The sequence below is a fragment of the Oncorhynchus masou genome, chromosome 22, assembly GCF_036934945.1.
Source record: "Oncorhynchus masou masou isolate Uvic2021 chromosome 22, UVic_Omas_1.1, whole genome shotgun sequence".
Taxonomy (NCBI): domain Eukaryota; kingdom Metazoa; phylum Chordata; class Actinopteri; order Salmoniformes; family Salmonidae; genus Oncorhynchus; species Oncorhynchus masou.
In genome coordinates, this window is record NC_088233.1 from 29,277,525 (window position 1) to 29,292,616 (window position 15,092).

At 44.7% G+C, this 15,092-nt stretch overlaps 1 protein-coding gene across 1 annotated transcript; it reads right to left on the reverse strand.

The window, feature by feature from the left end:
- Positions 1-9,690: 9,690 nt before the first annotated feature.
- Positions 9,691-15,092, reverse strand: LOC135509301 (glycine cleavage system H protein, mitochondrial-like). Its single transcript, XM_064929838.1, has 5 exons — positions 14,917-15,092; positions 14,599-14,678; positions 13,958-14,021; positions 11,550-11,681; positions 9,691-10,662 (listed from the first exon to the last, which is right to left on the reverse strand). The coding sequence occupies exons 1-5, from the start codon at positions 15,065-15,067 to the stop codon at positions 10,565-10,567; spliced, it is 525 nt and encodes a 174-aa protein (XP_064785910.1). The 5' UTR covers positions 15,068-15,092; the 3' UTR covers positions 9,691-10,564.

Consider the following 15,092-nt stretch of genomic DNA (forward strand, 5'->3'; position numbering starts at 1 on the left):
AGGTAAAACCCTTTTGGTTGCAGGTGTAACCCTTTTGGGTATCATGTAGAACCCTCTGTAGAAAGGAACTAAAAAGGATTCTCCGATGGAGACAGCCGAGAACCCTTATGGAACCCTTTTTTCTAAGAGTGTAGGAGATGCCATTTCCAACACAGGGGTTCAGTGTTTGCTGCTTAGCGGTGCAGATACTGAGAGAAGAGAGGGAGGTACTAGTACAGAGAAAGTTGCAGTCTCATCCCTCTCCTTGTTGCTGTACTCCTGGATTCGTGAGCATATTGTGCCCCCCCATGCCTTTGCCACTCACTGGTTGTTGGTTGTTGTTGACATTTCGATCCCGTCTGAAGAGTTGCATTGACTTAGCGGACTAAAACGTTTGAATCCCGTCTGAAGAGTTGCATTGACTTAGCGGACTAAAACGTTTGATCTCGTCTGAAGAGTTGCATTGACTTAGCGGACTAAAACGTTTGATCCCGTCTGAAGAGCTGCATTGACTTAGCGGACTAAGACGTTTGATCCCGTCTGAAGAGCTGCATTGACTTAGCGGACTAAAACGTTTGATCCCGTCTGAAGAGCTGCATTGACTTAGCGGACTAAAACGTTTGATCCCGTCTGAAGAGCTGCATTGACTTAGCGGACTAAGACGTTTGATCCCGTCTGAAGAGCTGCATTGACTTAGCGGACTAAAACGTTTGATCCCCAGGTTCGAACCCGTTGGTCACATAAGCATGTGAAAGCTCTTTCTTTAGTATTTAACCAGCCTGTTAGCAGCCGTAAGCATCTGTTGTGTTGTGTTGTGTTTGGTGCAGTGCCAACGCTCTGTCTTTCTCCCCTGGTGTAGTGCCAACTCTTGGTCTGCCTCCTCCGCTGAAAGATGCCATCGCTGGGAAGCTGTCAACCATTGCCCTGGCACTCCTGGCCAGATTTGTCCAAACAATCCAACAAACAAACAAACATTGAATAGCGATGAACCCTCTCTAGTGAATCTCCTCTCTCCGAACGAGACATTTCTCTGCTGCTAGCTCCGTTGTTTTCGAGCGTGTCACAGCAGCTGGCTGGCATGTCATCCACTAGCTGGCACAGGGAGGAGAGAGCGATGGATGCAGAGAAAGAGAGGAGGATGGAGGGAGTGGAGACTGTTGATGGTATGGTGCCTGTCCTCTGAATGCCAGCTGCCATTGATGTGCCTCTCAAATCGCCCAGCAGAGTCCATGTTCTTCATCGTCCTCCTTTTCCTCCCTCCGTCCTCACCCTAATTTCTGTACTTCCTCTCCTCATCCTCCTGGATCTAGTCGTCTTGTTTCGGCTACCCTCCAGGGGTCTCAAGGGCTCTTCCTTATGTCCTCCTTCATCCTCTGCATCTCCTCTTTATCTTTTTTTAACCTTCATTTACACAGGTATGTCAATTGCAAACATTTTTTTTGCAATGACGACCTCTACATCTGAGTATCTTGTCTGTCTTTGGGCATTGGTGTAGCAATGTGAAAGAGTCTCTCTGTTCCTTATCCTGGCCCCTTTACACCACCCTCCCCATGCCAGTGTGTGGGAACCAGCCCTGAGTGGATGGCACCGTGCCAACCTCATTCGCAGCTCCTCTATCCACCGCCCTCTTTCCCTCCCTCCCTCAATATCTCCCTGCCTCTTTCTCTCTCTCCCTCTATATATATATCTGTCTCTCTGTGTGTCTCTCTGTCTGCCTCTGTTTTTCTGTCTCCATCTGTCTCTGTCTGTCTCTATGTCTCTCTCTTCCCAGCTCCCTGTGTGTTGAGTTCAGCTGAAGCCCTGAAGGTAGTTTGATTACCCCCTCCCTCTGGGGTATATATAACGCACAGCACACAATAAACACATGCACCAGGAATCCAGGAATGGAATCCCAGATCACACACACAGACACACACGCGCACATGCAGACACGCACACACACATACCCACACACACGCGCGCACCCGCTCACAAAGATACCCCCACACACATACGCATGCACACACACACACACACACACTTCCTCGTGTTGTTCCCTTCCTCATATTGTTTTTCCTTTAAACTATCCTTTATCGTCAAACAAAGCTTACTATAATAGATGGTTATTATGCTAATGAATATCATGTATGTAGTCATGTAGTGAAAGTAGTGAATATGCAAATGAAATGTGTAATTTATGCAAGGCTGGAGGGGGAGGAATTCTATCTTCTGTTCTATCCTTCAGTATTCCACACCTACATTCTCTCTCTCCTTTCCGTCAGCCTCTCTCTTTTCCAACCTCCATCCTCTCTCTCCTTTCCTTCATCCTCCATCCTCTCTCTCCTTTCCTTCATCCTCCATCCTCTCTCTCCTTTCCTTCATCCTCTCTCTCCTTTCCTTCATCCTCCATCCTCTCTCCTTTCCTTCATCCTTCATCCTCTCTCTCCTTTCCTTCATCCTCCATCCTCTCCCTCATTTCCTTCATCCTCTCTCTCTTCTAATTTATCTTCTTTTCTCTCCCCTCCATTTTATCACACACACCTCCTTTACCATTCTCCTTTTCTCAAGCCTCTGTATTATCTTCATAGCCGCAGGAAGTAGTGCTGCAGCACCTCCTGACAAACTGAAAATAATAATAATAATAATGAAAAAAATAGATAAGTCTTGTGTGAACTAGGGCTTTATTAATCCTGTTTGAGTGGACAAAATACCCCCCACCCCTAAACATTTTCTGCAGCTATGACTATCTTCCTTTATTCTCTCTTTCTCTTCCTGTCCCCTCCACCCCTTCCTTCTCTCAAAGCTTCCAGAAGGGGATGGTCTCTCATATCCAACCTCTGTTCTCCTCACCTCTCCTCTATTTTCATTTCCTCTCCCTCCTCTCTTCCTCTCTCTATTTCTGCTCTCTAAACATCCCTACAGTGATCCACAAAACCAACAGCTGAGTGTTTGATCAGGCTCTGGAATATGAACCAAACCTCCACTGTGTGTTTCTGTGTGTGTACAGTATGTTAATGTTTCTGCTTCTGACGGTGTGTGTACAGTATGTTAATGTTTCTGCTTCTGACGGTGTGTGTACAGTATGTTAATGTTTCTGCTTCTGACGGTGTGTGTACAGTATGTTAATGTTTCTGCTTCTGACGGTGTGTGTACAGTATGTTAATGTTTCTGCTTCTGACGGTGTGTGTACAGTATGTTAATGTTTCTGCTTCTGACGGTGTGTGTACAGTATGTTAATGTTTCTGCTTCTGACGGTGTGTGTACAGTATGTTAATGTTTCTGCTTCTGATGGTGTGTGTACAGTATGTTAATGTTTCTGCTTCTGATGGTGTGTGTACAGTATGTTAATGTTTCTGCTACTGATGGTGTGTGTACAGTATGTTAATGTTTCTGCTTCTGATGGTGTGTGTACAGTATGTTAATGTTTCTGCTACAGTATGATGGTGTGTGTACAGTATGTTAATGTTTCTGCTTCTGACGGTGTGTGTACAGTATGTTAATGTTTCTGCTTCTGTGTGTACAGTATGTTAATGTTTCTGCTTCTGACGGTGTGTGTACAGTATGTTAATGTTTCTGCTTCTGACGGTGTGTGTACAGTATGTTAATGTTTCTGCTTCTGACGGTGTGTGTACAGTATGTTAATGTTTCTGCTACTGATGGTGTGTGTACAGTATGTTAATGTTTCTGCTTCTGATGGTGTGTGTACAGTATGTTAATGTTTCTTCTGATGTTTCTGCTTCTGACGGTGTGTGTACAGTATGTTAATGTTTCTGCTTCTGATGGTGTGTGTACAGTATGTTAATGTTTCTGCTTCGGTGTGTGTACAGTATGTTAATCTTATGTGTACAGTATGTTATGCTGTTCACGTGTAGTATGTTAATGTTTCTTTCTGATGGTGTGTGTACAGTATGTTAATGTTTCTGCTTCTGACGGTGTGTGTACAGTATGTTAATGTTTCTGCTTCTGATGGTGTGTGTAGTATGTTAATGGCAGAGTGTGTTGCTATATGTTAATGTTTCTGCGGTAGATGGCTATAGGGCTAGGTGGTCCCGTCGAGCATACATCACAGCTAGACTTCTTCTCTGATACCTGGCAATGAAGTGATGTGTTCTCCCCATTTTATAGCTAGACTCCAGCTCTGATACCTGGCAATGAAGTGATGTGTTCTCCCCATTTTATAGCTAGACTTCAGCTTTGATACCTGGCAATGAAGTGATGTGTTCTCCCCGTTTTATAGCTAGACTTCAGCTTTGATACCTGGCAATGAAGTGATGTGTTCTCCCCGTTTTATAGCTAGACTTCAGCTTTGATACCTGGCAATGAAGTGATGTGTTCTCCCCGTTTTATAGCTAGACTTCAGCTCTGATACCTGGCAATGAAGTGATGTACCGTTTTATAGCTAGACTTCAGCTCTGATACCTGGCAATGAAGTGATGTGTTCTCCCCGTTTTATAGCTAGACTTCAGCTCTGATACCTGGCAATGACGATATGTGTTCTCCCTGTTTTATAGCTAGACTTCAGCTCTGATACCTGGCAATGAAGTGATGTGTTCTTCATGTTTCTCTTCACCTCCATTAACCCCTCAGCATCTCTCTGTCCTCCTGCTTACCTACATTAACCCCTCAGCCTCTCTCTGTCCTCCTGCTTACCTACATTAACCCCTCAGCCTCTCTCTGTCCTCCTGCTTACCTACATTAACCCCTCAGCCTCTCTCTGTCCTCCTGCTTACCTACATTAAGCCTCTCTCTGTCCTCCCCCTCATCAGCCTCTCTCTGTCCTCCTGCTTACCTACATTAACCACTCATCCTCTCTCTGTCCTCCTGCTTACCTACATTAATCCCTCAGCATCTCTCTGTCCTCCTGCTTACTTACATTAACCCCTCAGCATCTCTCTGTTCTTCTGCTTACATACATTAACCCCTCATCCTCTCTCTGTTCTTCTGCTTACCTACATTAACCCCTCAGCCACTTTCTGTCCTCCTGCTTACCTACATTAACCCCTCAGCCTCTCTCTGTCCTCCTGCTTACCTACATTAACCCCTCAGCCTCTCTCTGTCCTCCTGCTTACCTACATTAATCCCTCAGCATATTTCTGTCCTCCTGCTTACTTACATTAACCCCTCAGCATCTCTCTGTTCTTCTGCTTACCTACATTAACCCCTCATCCTCTCTCTGTTCTTCTGCTTACCTACATTAACCCCTCATCCTCTCTCTGTCCTCCTGCTTACCTACATTAACCCCTCAGCATCTCTCTGTCCTCCTGCTTACCTACATTAACCCCTCATCCTCTCTCTGTCCTCCTGCTTACTTACATTAACCCCTCATCCTCTCTCTGTTCTTCTGCTTACCTACATTAACCCCTCATCCTCTCTCTGTTCTTCTGCTTACCTACATTAACCCCTCATCCTCTCTCTGTTCTTCTGCTTACCTACATTAACCCCTCAGCATCTCTCTGTCCTCCTGTTCTCCACCAGCTGATTCACTCAATGCTTCTAAAGAGCTATCGACCACTGTGGGAAAACAGAGGAGAGACGGAGCGATAGAGAGAGGAGAAAGGGTGAGAGAGAACAAGAGAGAGGATAGGTGAAATGGGAAAGTCTTTGCTATCATGGACCAAGTGCCGAATTGGGATGTCATGGTTCAGGTTATGTGTTTATGTACTGTAACCATGGTTATGGTTATGGTGAAGAAATACAAATATTCCTCCTGCTGTGGGAGGAGGATGCAATCGTGTGTATCTGTATGTGTGTTTGGTCCCCTCCCCTCCCCCCTGTGTTTCTACATGGCAGACCTCCCTAATGTGATAACTGTGTCTGCATGTCTGATTTACACCAAGAGAGAGTACATAGCCAGTGTTTAATTACTGTGTGTGTGTGTGCGTGCGTACGCGCCTGTGTGTCAGAATGATTTATGAGTTGCAAATAGCTATTCCAGTGGCCCGTTTCTCCTCACTTAGTTTTTAATCTGTCTTTACATGAACTGTCCTGGAGATGTTATGGTGATTTTATAGGGGCGTGCACGTGTGTACCTGTGTGTTAAGGAGTCAGAGCTGTGGACATGTGCCTTGTTGGCAGGACAAAGACTTGGAGGTACAGCGCAACACTATTGTCTGCTCATTTACTCGTTATCTCTCTCCCTTCCCTCTCTCTTACGCTCCTCTCATCTCCCGTCCTCACCTCCTCTCTTCTCCTTTCACCTTTCTCTCTGTCTCTCTCTTTGATCTCTTAGGTATGCATTCAAAACAGATCTTTATTGATAGCACGAGGACAGAAGACTGAAACAGCAGGTCAATGTGTTTAGCCTGAGGGCAGATTGGTCCATTCACTGATCTGTCTGTTAGTAGGAAACTGAGAGAGAAGCCAGCTAATCTCCCCCTGTTCTCTATTGATCACACACTTAGAGACTACATACCCTGTCTAAACACTATTGATCTCTCTCTTCCACTCTCTCTCCCCCGCATCCTTTCAGTATAGTATGAGGATCAAGAGAATAAATGAAGGTTATGAAAGTTGGTGGGAGAGGTTGTAGGATGGCTAGACTGGACGATGATGATAATTATGATGATTTGATTTATCTTTAGTGTGAAGGGAGCTGAGGGGTGCTCCGGAGCACCATGAGCGTAGAAAATGACTCATGGCTGTCATATTTTAGACTTGTGTGCTCTCTACTGGTCAAAATGTTGCATTGCATCACATCAGATTACAAAATAGTGTTGGACTGTGTTTGTTTACCCTCCTGTTGTGTTCATTTCATGTTAATTAATTCTGTGTTCCCGGTTCAAAATGACCAACCCCATTATAGCTGATTAAAAATCCACAATAATACATGTATTATCACCTAATGTTGTGTTCGATTTACATATAAACTTAAGTTTTTGTGAACATTACACGTTTTGAACTTCTATTTGCTATTTATGGCCTGCAGGCCTCATTGACCTGAGCTCATACAACTAGTTTTTGAGTAAAACAAGCATAATGTATGTATTATTTTGACTATAACAAATATTCAGAGGAAACATATTGTGCTATTTATCACAGACTACGTTTTGTCAAAGTTTCACAAGGACTCTCTCCTCCTCACCAGTGTCATGATCAAAGATATGATCAAGAGCCTCACATACAGTATACCATTTGGTCATTGTGCTGCCACAGAATGAATTGTGAGCAAGGCCTCAAAAAAGCTTTATATCCCAGAGCTGAGAGAAAAGTTTTATATATTAGTTGAAACAATGTTGCGATTGTTTGTGAGAATGCCAACAGGTGTGGTTCCCGTGGGGGAAAGATTCTATTGGGGAAAGTTTCCCATGGGGGTTGCGATGGAAACCAAGAAGGGGAATGAGGTGTGTGTGTGTGTGTGTGTGCTCAAACACACATTTATACACTAATTGTAGTCTCACTCATTCATTTCTAATAACCAAAAGTTAAATAAAGCAACCTACATTTTATGAAAATCATCCAAATGTATTTTGTGTGTTCAGATGCCCTGTGTGGACAAAGTCATGGAACCTTATGACAATCAGATGAAATAAACTTTTAAAAAATTCAGAGAGAAAACTTGTAAATCTATATCATAAAAATTAATTAAAACAAAAATAGCTTTTATATCATAATTTAAGGCTGGACATAAGGTTAGTAGTGTGGTTAAGTTTATGTTTAAAATCAAATTTTAAGAAAATAAATGCAGAAATAGGCGGGGTTTATGTCTTTGTGGTTGTGGTAACTAGGGGTGACCCAGCCTACTCGCTTCTCTCCTACTGGAGTTGTGAGCAGGATCATCTGAAGGCACGGCAGAGAGGCAGGACAGGTTGGGGTGGGCAACTCCAGTCCTCGTGGGCCTGATTGGTCACACTTTTTCTGCATCCCTAGCAAACACAGCTGATTAATCAAATTGCACTCTAAACTGAAGCTCATGATTAGGTGATTATTGGAGTCAGGCGTGTTATTTGGGGCTGGGGAAAAACTGTGACACCAATCAGGCCCTTGATGACTGGAACTGCCCACCTCTGCGTATAGTAGACAGCTGTGGCTGACTGAATGTATGAACAACTATGTGAGATGATGAACAACTATCTTTCCTCAATCTACCATGGCAGGAGGGATACTGCTGGTTCCAGGTGAACACACACACACCAGAATATAGAGCTGTAGAGCTTTGTCCGTTTAATTCACATTTTACTGTGTGTGTAGGACACCCTGGTAGATGCTGACATGGCCAAAAATGCCGTGATGTGGCAGAATGGAGGCATGTGTGGTCTGGACCACTGGAACTTTGTCATGCATCCTGTTGACGCGGCCATGACCTGTGACCCTAACGGAAGTTACGCCAGGACGTGGTGCCCTGAGCTGGCTGCTGTGCCTGACGACTTCATACACAAACCCTGTAAGTGTCCAGCCTCCATGCTGCGCCGCACCGGTAAGACAAGAGCAACAGCCTTATCCTAACCTATACCCTTACCATAGTTACCCTTATCTTACCAGATTTATCCTAACCTCATTGTAATAACCTGAACCTAACCTTACTGTAGTTACCATAACTTAGGAGCAAGGCTTTGGTAGGGTTAACTCAACTCTCATGTGTTTCTCTGTATAGAATTGTGAGTGTTACACTTCCCTTATTGCTCTACACTGACAGATCTGGAGGAAAGGAGCTTCTCTCTGCAGGACGTGAAGTTGGTGAGGAGGCATTTTGGGGAGTACGTGGACCTGGTGTCCCCCCCGGTCTCAGAGGCCCTGGGTGTGCATCAACTCACTGCTTCTATTGTATTGACTCATGAGTGGTGCTCAGTACTATTTTTCCTGTATGATTTCTTTCCTTGCCAAAATGTTTTTTTAATGCCTTTAGCCATTTTATAATGGTGTATTTTATGTACAAATGTCACACTGGGAATTTTGCTAAATTGAGTGAGTAACAACTTCTCTCTCAGGGATTCGTGGTCAACACAGGCAGTTCCTCCTGCCTGTCATCACCCGCATGGAGTTCAAACACCAATCAGATCCAGACCCGGACGCTGCCTCTAACCCCCATGTGGGTCGCAGGCGGGATGAGACCATCGCCTTCCTGAACCAGACAGACTTCATGACCAGCGTGATGAGAGGGGAGGGAGAGACAGACCAGAGAAAGATAGAGGGACTGGCACACTCCCATATGGCCCGGAGAAGGGTTGAGGACCCCTGCTGCTAAGGCCAGGTTATCCTCTGTGCCTGGGGGAGTGGCTACGTTTCACAGATGACCAAGAGGGCAGGGGTTAAAGATCAGCCTACACTGATAGAACTTTTGCAAAACTAGGTACCACAACATGGGTTAGAGTTTAAGGGTACACCTAGCCAGTTGTACAACTGAATGCATTCAACTGCAATGTAAAACAAACTCCTCTGAATCAGAGGTGTGGGGGGGCTGCCTTAATCGACATCCATGTCATCGGTGCGGGAACAGTGTGGTTAGTCTGTGTAACAAGGACAAACTGCTGTTTAATTGAATTGGTTTACATTTGTCCTTTACCAGTCATAATTTAGTAATGCAGGCTGAATCAACTGCAAGTGCTGCTACTAGGTGTCATTTTGTTAATATGCAATATTTGTACTAAGGAATTCAAGCAAATATAAACATTAATGAAAAAATAATCTTTAAGTGCCGTCTTTCCAAACTAGTATCAGAGGCTACACAGACATCTCAGTAAAAGTACTCAGGGGGGATGAAGTGGACAGGACTTGCACTAAGTAAACACAAGGAAGTGCAAGTCAAGAGTTTTATTTTTATGTAATCTTCAGTGCCTGTGCATAGACGCACAACAACATACAGTAGAAACCAGCCTGCTCCAGATCCAAAGTGCTTTATTATTAGCCCTTCCCCCTCCCCTACCAGATGGACTGATCCAGACAGCTGTATTTGATAGTCCTCAGAATTGCACTATTTTTCCCAGTAGTGTTCAGTCTTGATGCTGCATTCATAACCAAGTGGGAAGGTGGTATTTACCACACACACAACTGGGAAAAATCTACTTCAACCCCACTACAACTCATAATTACTAGTGGGAAACTCATCATCCAATTTCTCAATTAGTTAAAAGCATGTGAATACATCCAACTGGTATAATTAACTTCTCAATTATAAATGCAGCAAAAGTTCCTCATCCCCTGTGCTTGGGGAAGGCTTTGAGTGGAAGACTGAGGATTAATTTTAAAGCATTTTCCTCAATTCTTTTGTGTCCTTAACTCCTCAAAACATAATGAAACCCTCTGTTTTAAGGAAGTGGAGAAAGGACACAAGGAATCAAGGATAAGACTTGAGATTCAGCCAGAGAATGCATCAGGACTCGTACAGTATCACTCTACATCAGCCTTGTACAGTACGTCATGCCACATGTGTAAGACATTTGCTCCCAACATCCCCATTAGGTCATAGTCATTACCAGTACACTAAAGACTTAACATTCAGACCACAATAACACTGGCAAGTCAATATGGATGAGCTCTGCTACTTCTCTGGCGTTTCTGGTGGTTTCCCGGTGTAGTGTCACATCTGACTCCCGGCACAACTGGTGCACTTCCTCTCTAGTAGGGATTGCTAGGCAGGTGAGGGGGTGATGAGGGTTGCGTCTAGGCGATGCTAGTCTTCTATGGATCTGATGTATCTCTCATAAGCCTTCTCATCCATCAGAGCATCCAGCTCCTTAGGGTTAGCAATGGTCATCTTCATCAGCCATCCTGTCCCAGCAAGGATTAGAAGTCAGGTGAGCCTAGTCACAGGCCTTGTTTGAATATTATTTCTAAAATAATCAATGATATGTGTGTTTGTGCGTGTCAAGAATGCGTTTAGACTAGTGTATGCATATACAGTGAGCTCAAAGTATTGGGACGGTGACAATTTTGTTTTGGCTCTGTACTCCAGCAATTTGGATTTGAAATGATACAACTACTATGAGGTTAAACTACAGACTTGTCAGCTTTAATTTGAAGGTATTTTCATCCATATTGATAGATCGTTTGGAAATTACTTAACCTTTTGTACAGTCCCCCCCCACCCCCATTTTAAGGGGAACTAAAGTATTGGGACTAATTCACCTATGTGTATTAAAGTAGTCCAAAGTTAAGTATTTGGTCCCATATTCACAACAAGCAATGATTACATCAAGCTTGTGACTCTACACATTTGTTGGATGCATTTGTTGTTTGTTTTGGTTGCGTTTCAGATTATTTTGCGCCCAATAGAAATTAATGGTAAATAAGTCATTTTGGAGTGACTTTTATTGTAAATAAGAATATATGTTTCTAAACACTTCTACATTAATGTGGATGCTACCATTATTACTGATAATTCTGAATGAATTGTGAAAAATAAGTGAGAAAGCTAGAGAAGCACACATTTCTTGTATATTTGTGCGTTTAACAAATGCTGTCATTTCTAAATGGTTTACCCGATATGGATGAAAATACCCTCAAATTAAAACGGACAGTCTGCACTCTAACCTCAGTCATTGTATCACTTCAAATCCAAAGTTATGGAGTACAGAGCCAAAACAGCAACAAAATGTGTCACTGTCCGGATACTTTTGGGGCTCACTGTATGTCTGCGGGCGGGTGTGTGTGCTCACCGTCTTTGTAGCAGGACTTGTTGACGAGGCCGGGGTTGTCTGCCAGGAGTGTGTTGACCTCTGTTACTTCCCCGGTTAGAGGAGAGTACAGTTCACTGGCTGCCTTCACACTCTCCAATGCTCCAAATTCATCTAAAAAGAGGACAGCGATAGGCCAGGTCATGAGCTCCCGCTCTCTGGTCTGTTCAACGCTGGTCCGACCAAGCTGATTCCACGCTTCAAGATTGCCTCGATCACGTGGACTGGGATATGTTCCGCATTGCGTCAAACAACACTGACGAATACGCTGATTCGGTGAGCAAGTTCATTAGCAAGTGCATTGGCGCTGTCGTACCCACAGCAACTTAAAACATTCCCACACCAGAAACTGTGGATTGATGGCATGATTCGGGCAAAACTGAAAGCGCGAACCACCGCTTTTAACCAGGGCAAGGTAACCGGAAACATGACCGAATACAAACAGTGTAGCTATTCCCTCCGCAAGGTAATCAAACAAGCTAAGCGTCAGTATAAAGACAAAGTAGAGTCGCAATTCAACGGCTCAGACACAAGAGGTATGTGGCAGGGTCTACAGTCAATCACGGATTACAAAAAGAAAACCAGTCCCGTTGCAGACCAGGATGTCTTGCTCCCAGACAGACTAAACAACTTCTTTGCTCGCTTTGAGGACCACTGACACGGCCCGCTACCAAAACCTGCGGACTCTCCTTCACTGCGGCCGACGTGAGTAAAACATTTTAACGTGTTAACCCTCGCAGGGCTGCAGGCCCAGACGGCATCCCCAGCCTCAGGGCATGCGCAGAACAGCTGGCTGGTGTGTTTACAGGCATATTCAATCAATCCTTATCCCAGTCTGCTGTTCCCACATGCTTCAAGAGGGCCACCATTGTTCCGGTTCCCAAGAAAGCTAAGGTAACTGAGCTAAACGACTAGCGCCCCGCCCCGTAGCACTCACTTCTGTCATCATGAAGTGCTTTGAGAGACTAGTCAAGGACCATATCACCTCCACCCTACCTGACACCCTAGACCCACTCCAATATGCTCATCGCCCCAATAGGTCCACAGACGACGCAATCGCAACCACACTGCACATGGCCCTAACCCATCTGGACAAGAGGAATACCTATGTGAGAATGCTACAGCTCAGCATTTAACACCATAGTACCCTCCAAACTCGTCATCAAGCTCGAGACCCTGGGACTCGACCCCGCCCTGTGCAACTGAATACTGAACTTCCTGACGGGCCGCCCCCAGGTGGTGAGGGTAGGTAACAACACATCCACCCCACTGATCCTCAACACTGGGGCCCCACAAGGGTGCGTTCTGAGCCCTCTCCTGTACTCCCTGTTCACCCACGACTGCGTGGCCATGCATGCCTCCAACCCAATCATCAAGTTTGCAGACGACACTACAGTGGTAGGCTTGATTACCAACAACGACGAGACGGCCTACAGGGAGAAGGTGAGGGCCCTCGGAGTGTGGAGTCAAGAAAATAACCTCACACTCAACAAAACAAAGGAGATGATTGTGGACTTCAGGAAACAGCAGAGGGAGCACCCCCCTATCCACATCGACGGGACAGTAGTGGAGAGGGTAGAAAGTTAAGTTCCTCGGCGTACACATCACGGACTAACTGAATTGGTCCACCCACACACAGCGTGGTGAAGAAGGTGCAGCAGCGCCTCTTCAACCTCAGGAGGCTGAAGAAATTTGGCTTGTCATCAAAAGCACTTAAACTTTTACAGATGCACAATCGAGAGCATCCTGTTGGGCTGTATCACCGCCTGGTATGGCAACTGCTCCGCCCACAATCGTAAGGCTCTCCAGAGGGTAGTGAGGTCTGCACAACGCATCACCGGGGGCAAACTACCTGCCCTCCAGGACATACACCAGCCGATGTCACAGGAAGGCCATAAAGATCATGAAGGACAACAACCACCCGAGCAATTGCCTGGTCACCCCGCTATCATCCAGAAGGTGAGGTCAGTACAAGTGCATCAAAGCAGGGACAGAGAGACTGAAAAACAGTTTCTATCTCAAGGCCATCAGACTGTTAAACAGCCACCACTAACATTGAGTGGCTGCTGCCAAACATGTAAAAAATGTATCACTAGCCACTTTAAACAATGCCACTTAATATAATGTTTACATAACCTACATTACTCATCTCATATGTATATATTGTACTCTATACCACCAACTGCATCTTGCCTATGCCGTTCTGTACCATCACTCATTCATATATCTTTATGTACATATTCTTCACCCCTTTACACTTGTGTGTATAAGGTAGCTGTTGTGAAATTGTTAGGTTATTACTTGTTGGTTATTACTGTATTGTCGGAACTAGAAGCACAAGCATTTCGCTACACTCGCATTAACATCTGCTAATTTGATTTGCTGCTTACCAGTCTGTGCCAGCTGTGTGCCAACCTCTGGTAGTCCACAGTACACCACATCTCCTAGAGCCTCCTGCAGGGCACAAATTTAGATTTTACCAATTAAATGAGACTTGTCAGTCCCAACAACACTGATGATTCATGATGTGTTGGAAGCACCAACATGTACTAACAGTGGGTTGGTAAGAAGACCACAGGTCCCAATGGGGCTCTTAAAGAGATTGTCCGGTACTTGTGTATACTTTTTAGCCAGTAGTTCTGAAATTAGCACTCACAAGCCAAAAGAGGTCCACGAAATTTGCATACTAGGTCACGTATGTGCAACACATCATTGCTCCCCCTCTCTGCTGTGTCCACCCTGCAAACTCCTTGGATATCGCTGAGAAGGCCTTTTGTTAGTTGTCACTCAAATGCGAGGGGCTGAAGAAGCTCATTGGCTACAACTCTAATTGCTAGGGTATGTAGTGAAAATGGCATGGCACAGATTCAAGAAAAAAGTCACTTTCATGGCTAATTGAGGTAAGACTAATTTTGCATGTATGAACTACACATTGACACATCCAGCCCAAAGCAGGTTTAAATAATTTGTCACTCAGGTACCGAAACATGTCTTTAAGAACTAGTGATAGCATGCCTCGAGAACAACCCACCTGAGCAAATTTGCTGATGCCAACCGTCCCTACCTCCCCCTCTACTCGTATCCATTCGTGTTTGTCTGTGAATTTAAGAGCTGTGGAATTCAGGCGAAAATTGCAATTAGTTCGAGTAGCTACACATAAGTCGACACACCTAAAAACAGTTATTCGTCTACTTCTAATCTACACGCTTAGCTAACTAGCTACGTTATGGAAAAAAAGAACTAGCTACGTTATGTCCGTGCTATGCAAAACAAGAACGTCCTTGTTATGAACTAGCTAACGTTAGCGTGTTAGCTAGCCACCTGTGTTGCAAGGTCCACAACCAAGTACCTGATGAGAGTCGGGTGGTAGTGAACAGAGTCCGTTGTACATATGCCCTGGATACCAGCCGAGAGGGAGTTAGCTGTGCCGAGCTGTAGAGAAAGGGCATGGCAGAGGTAAAGTTGGAAGACAAGCAACGTAGCATTACACACGTAGCCATTTTCGTCGCGTCTTTACAACTGCAG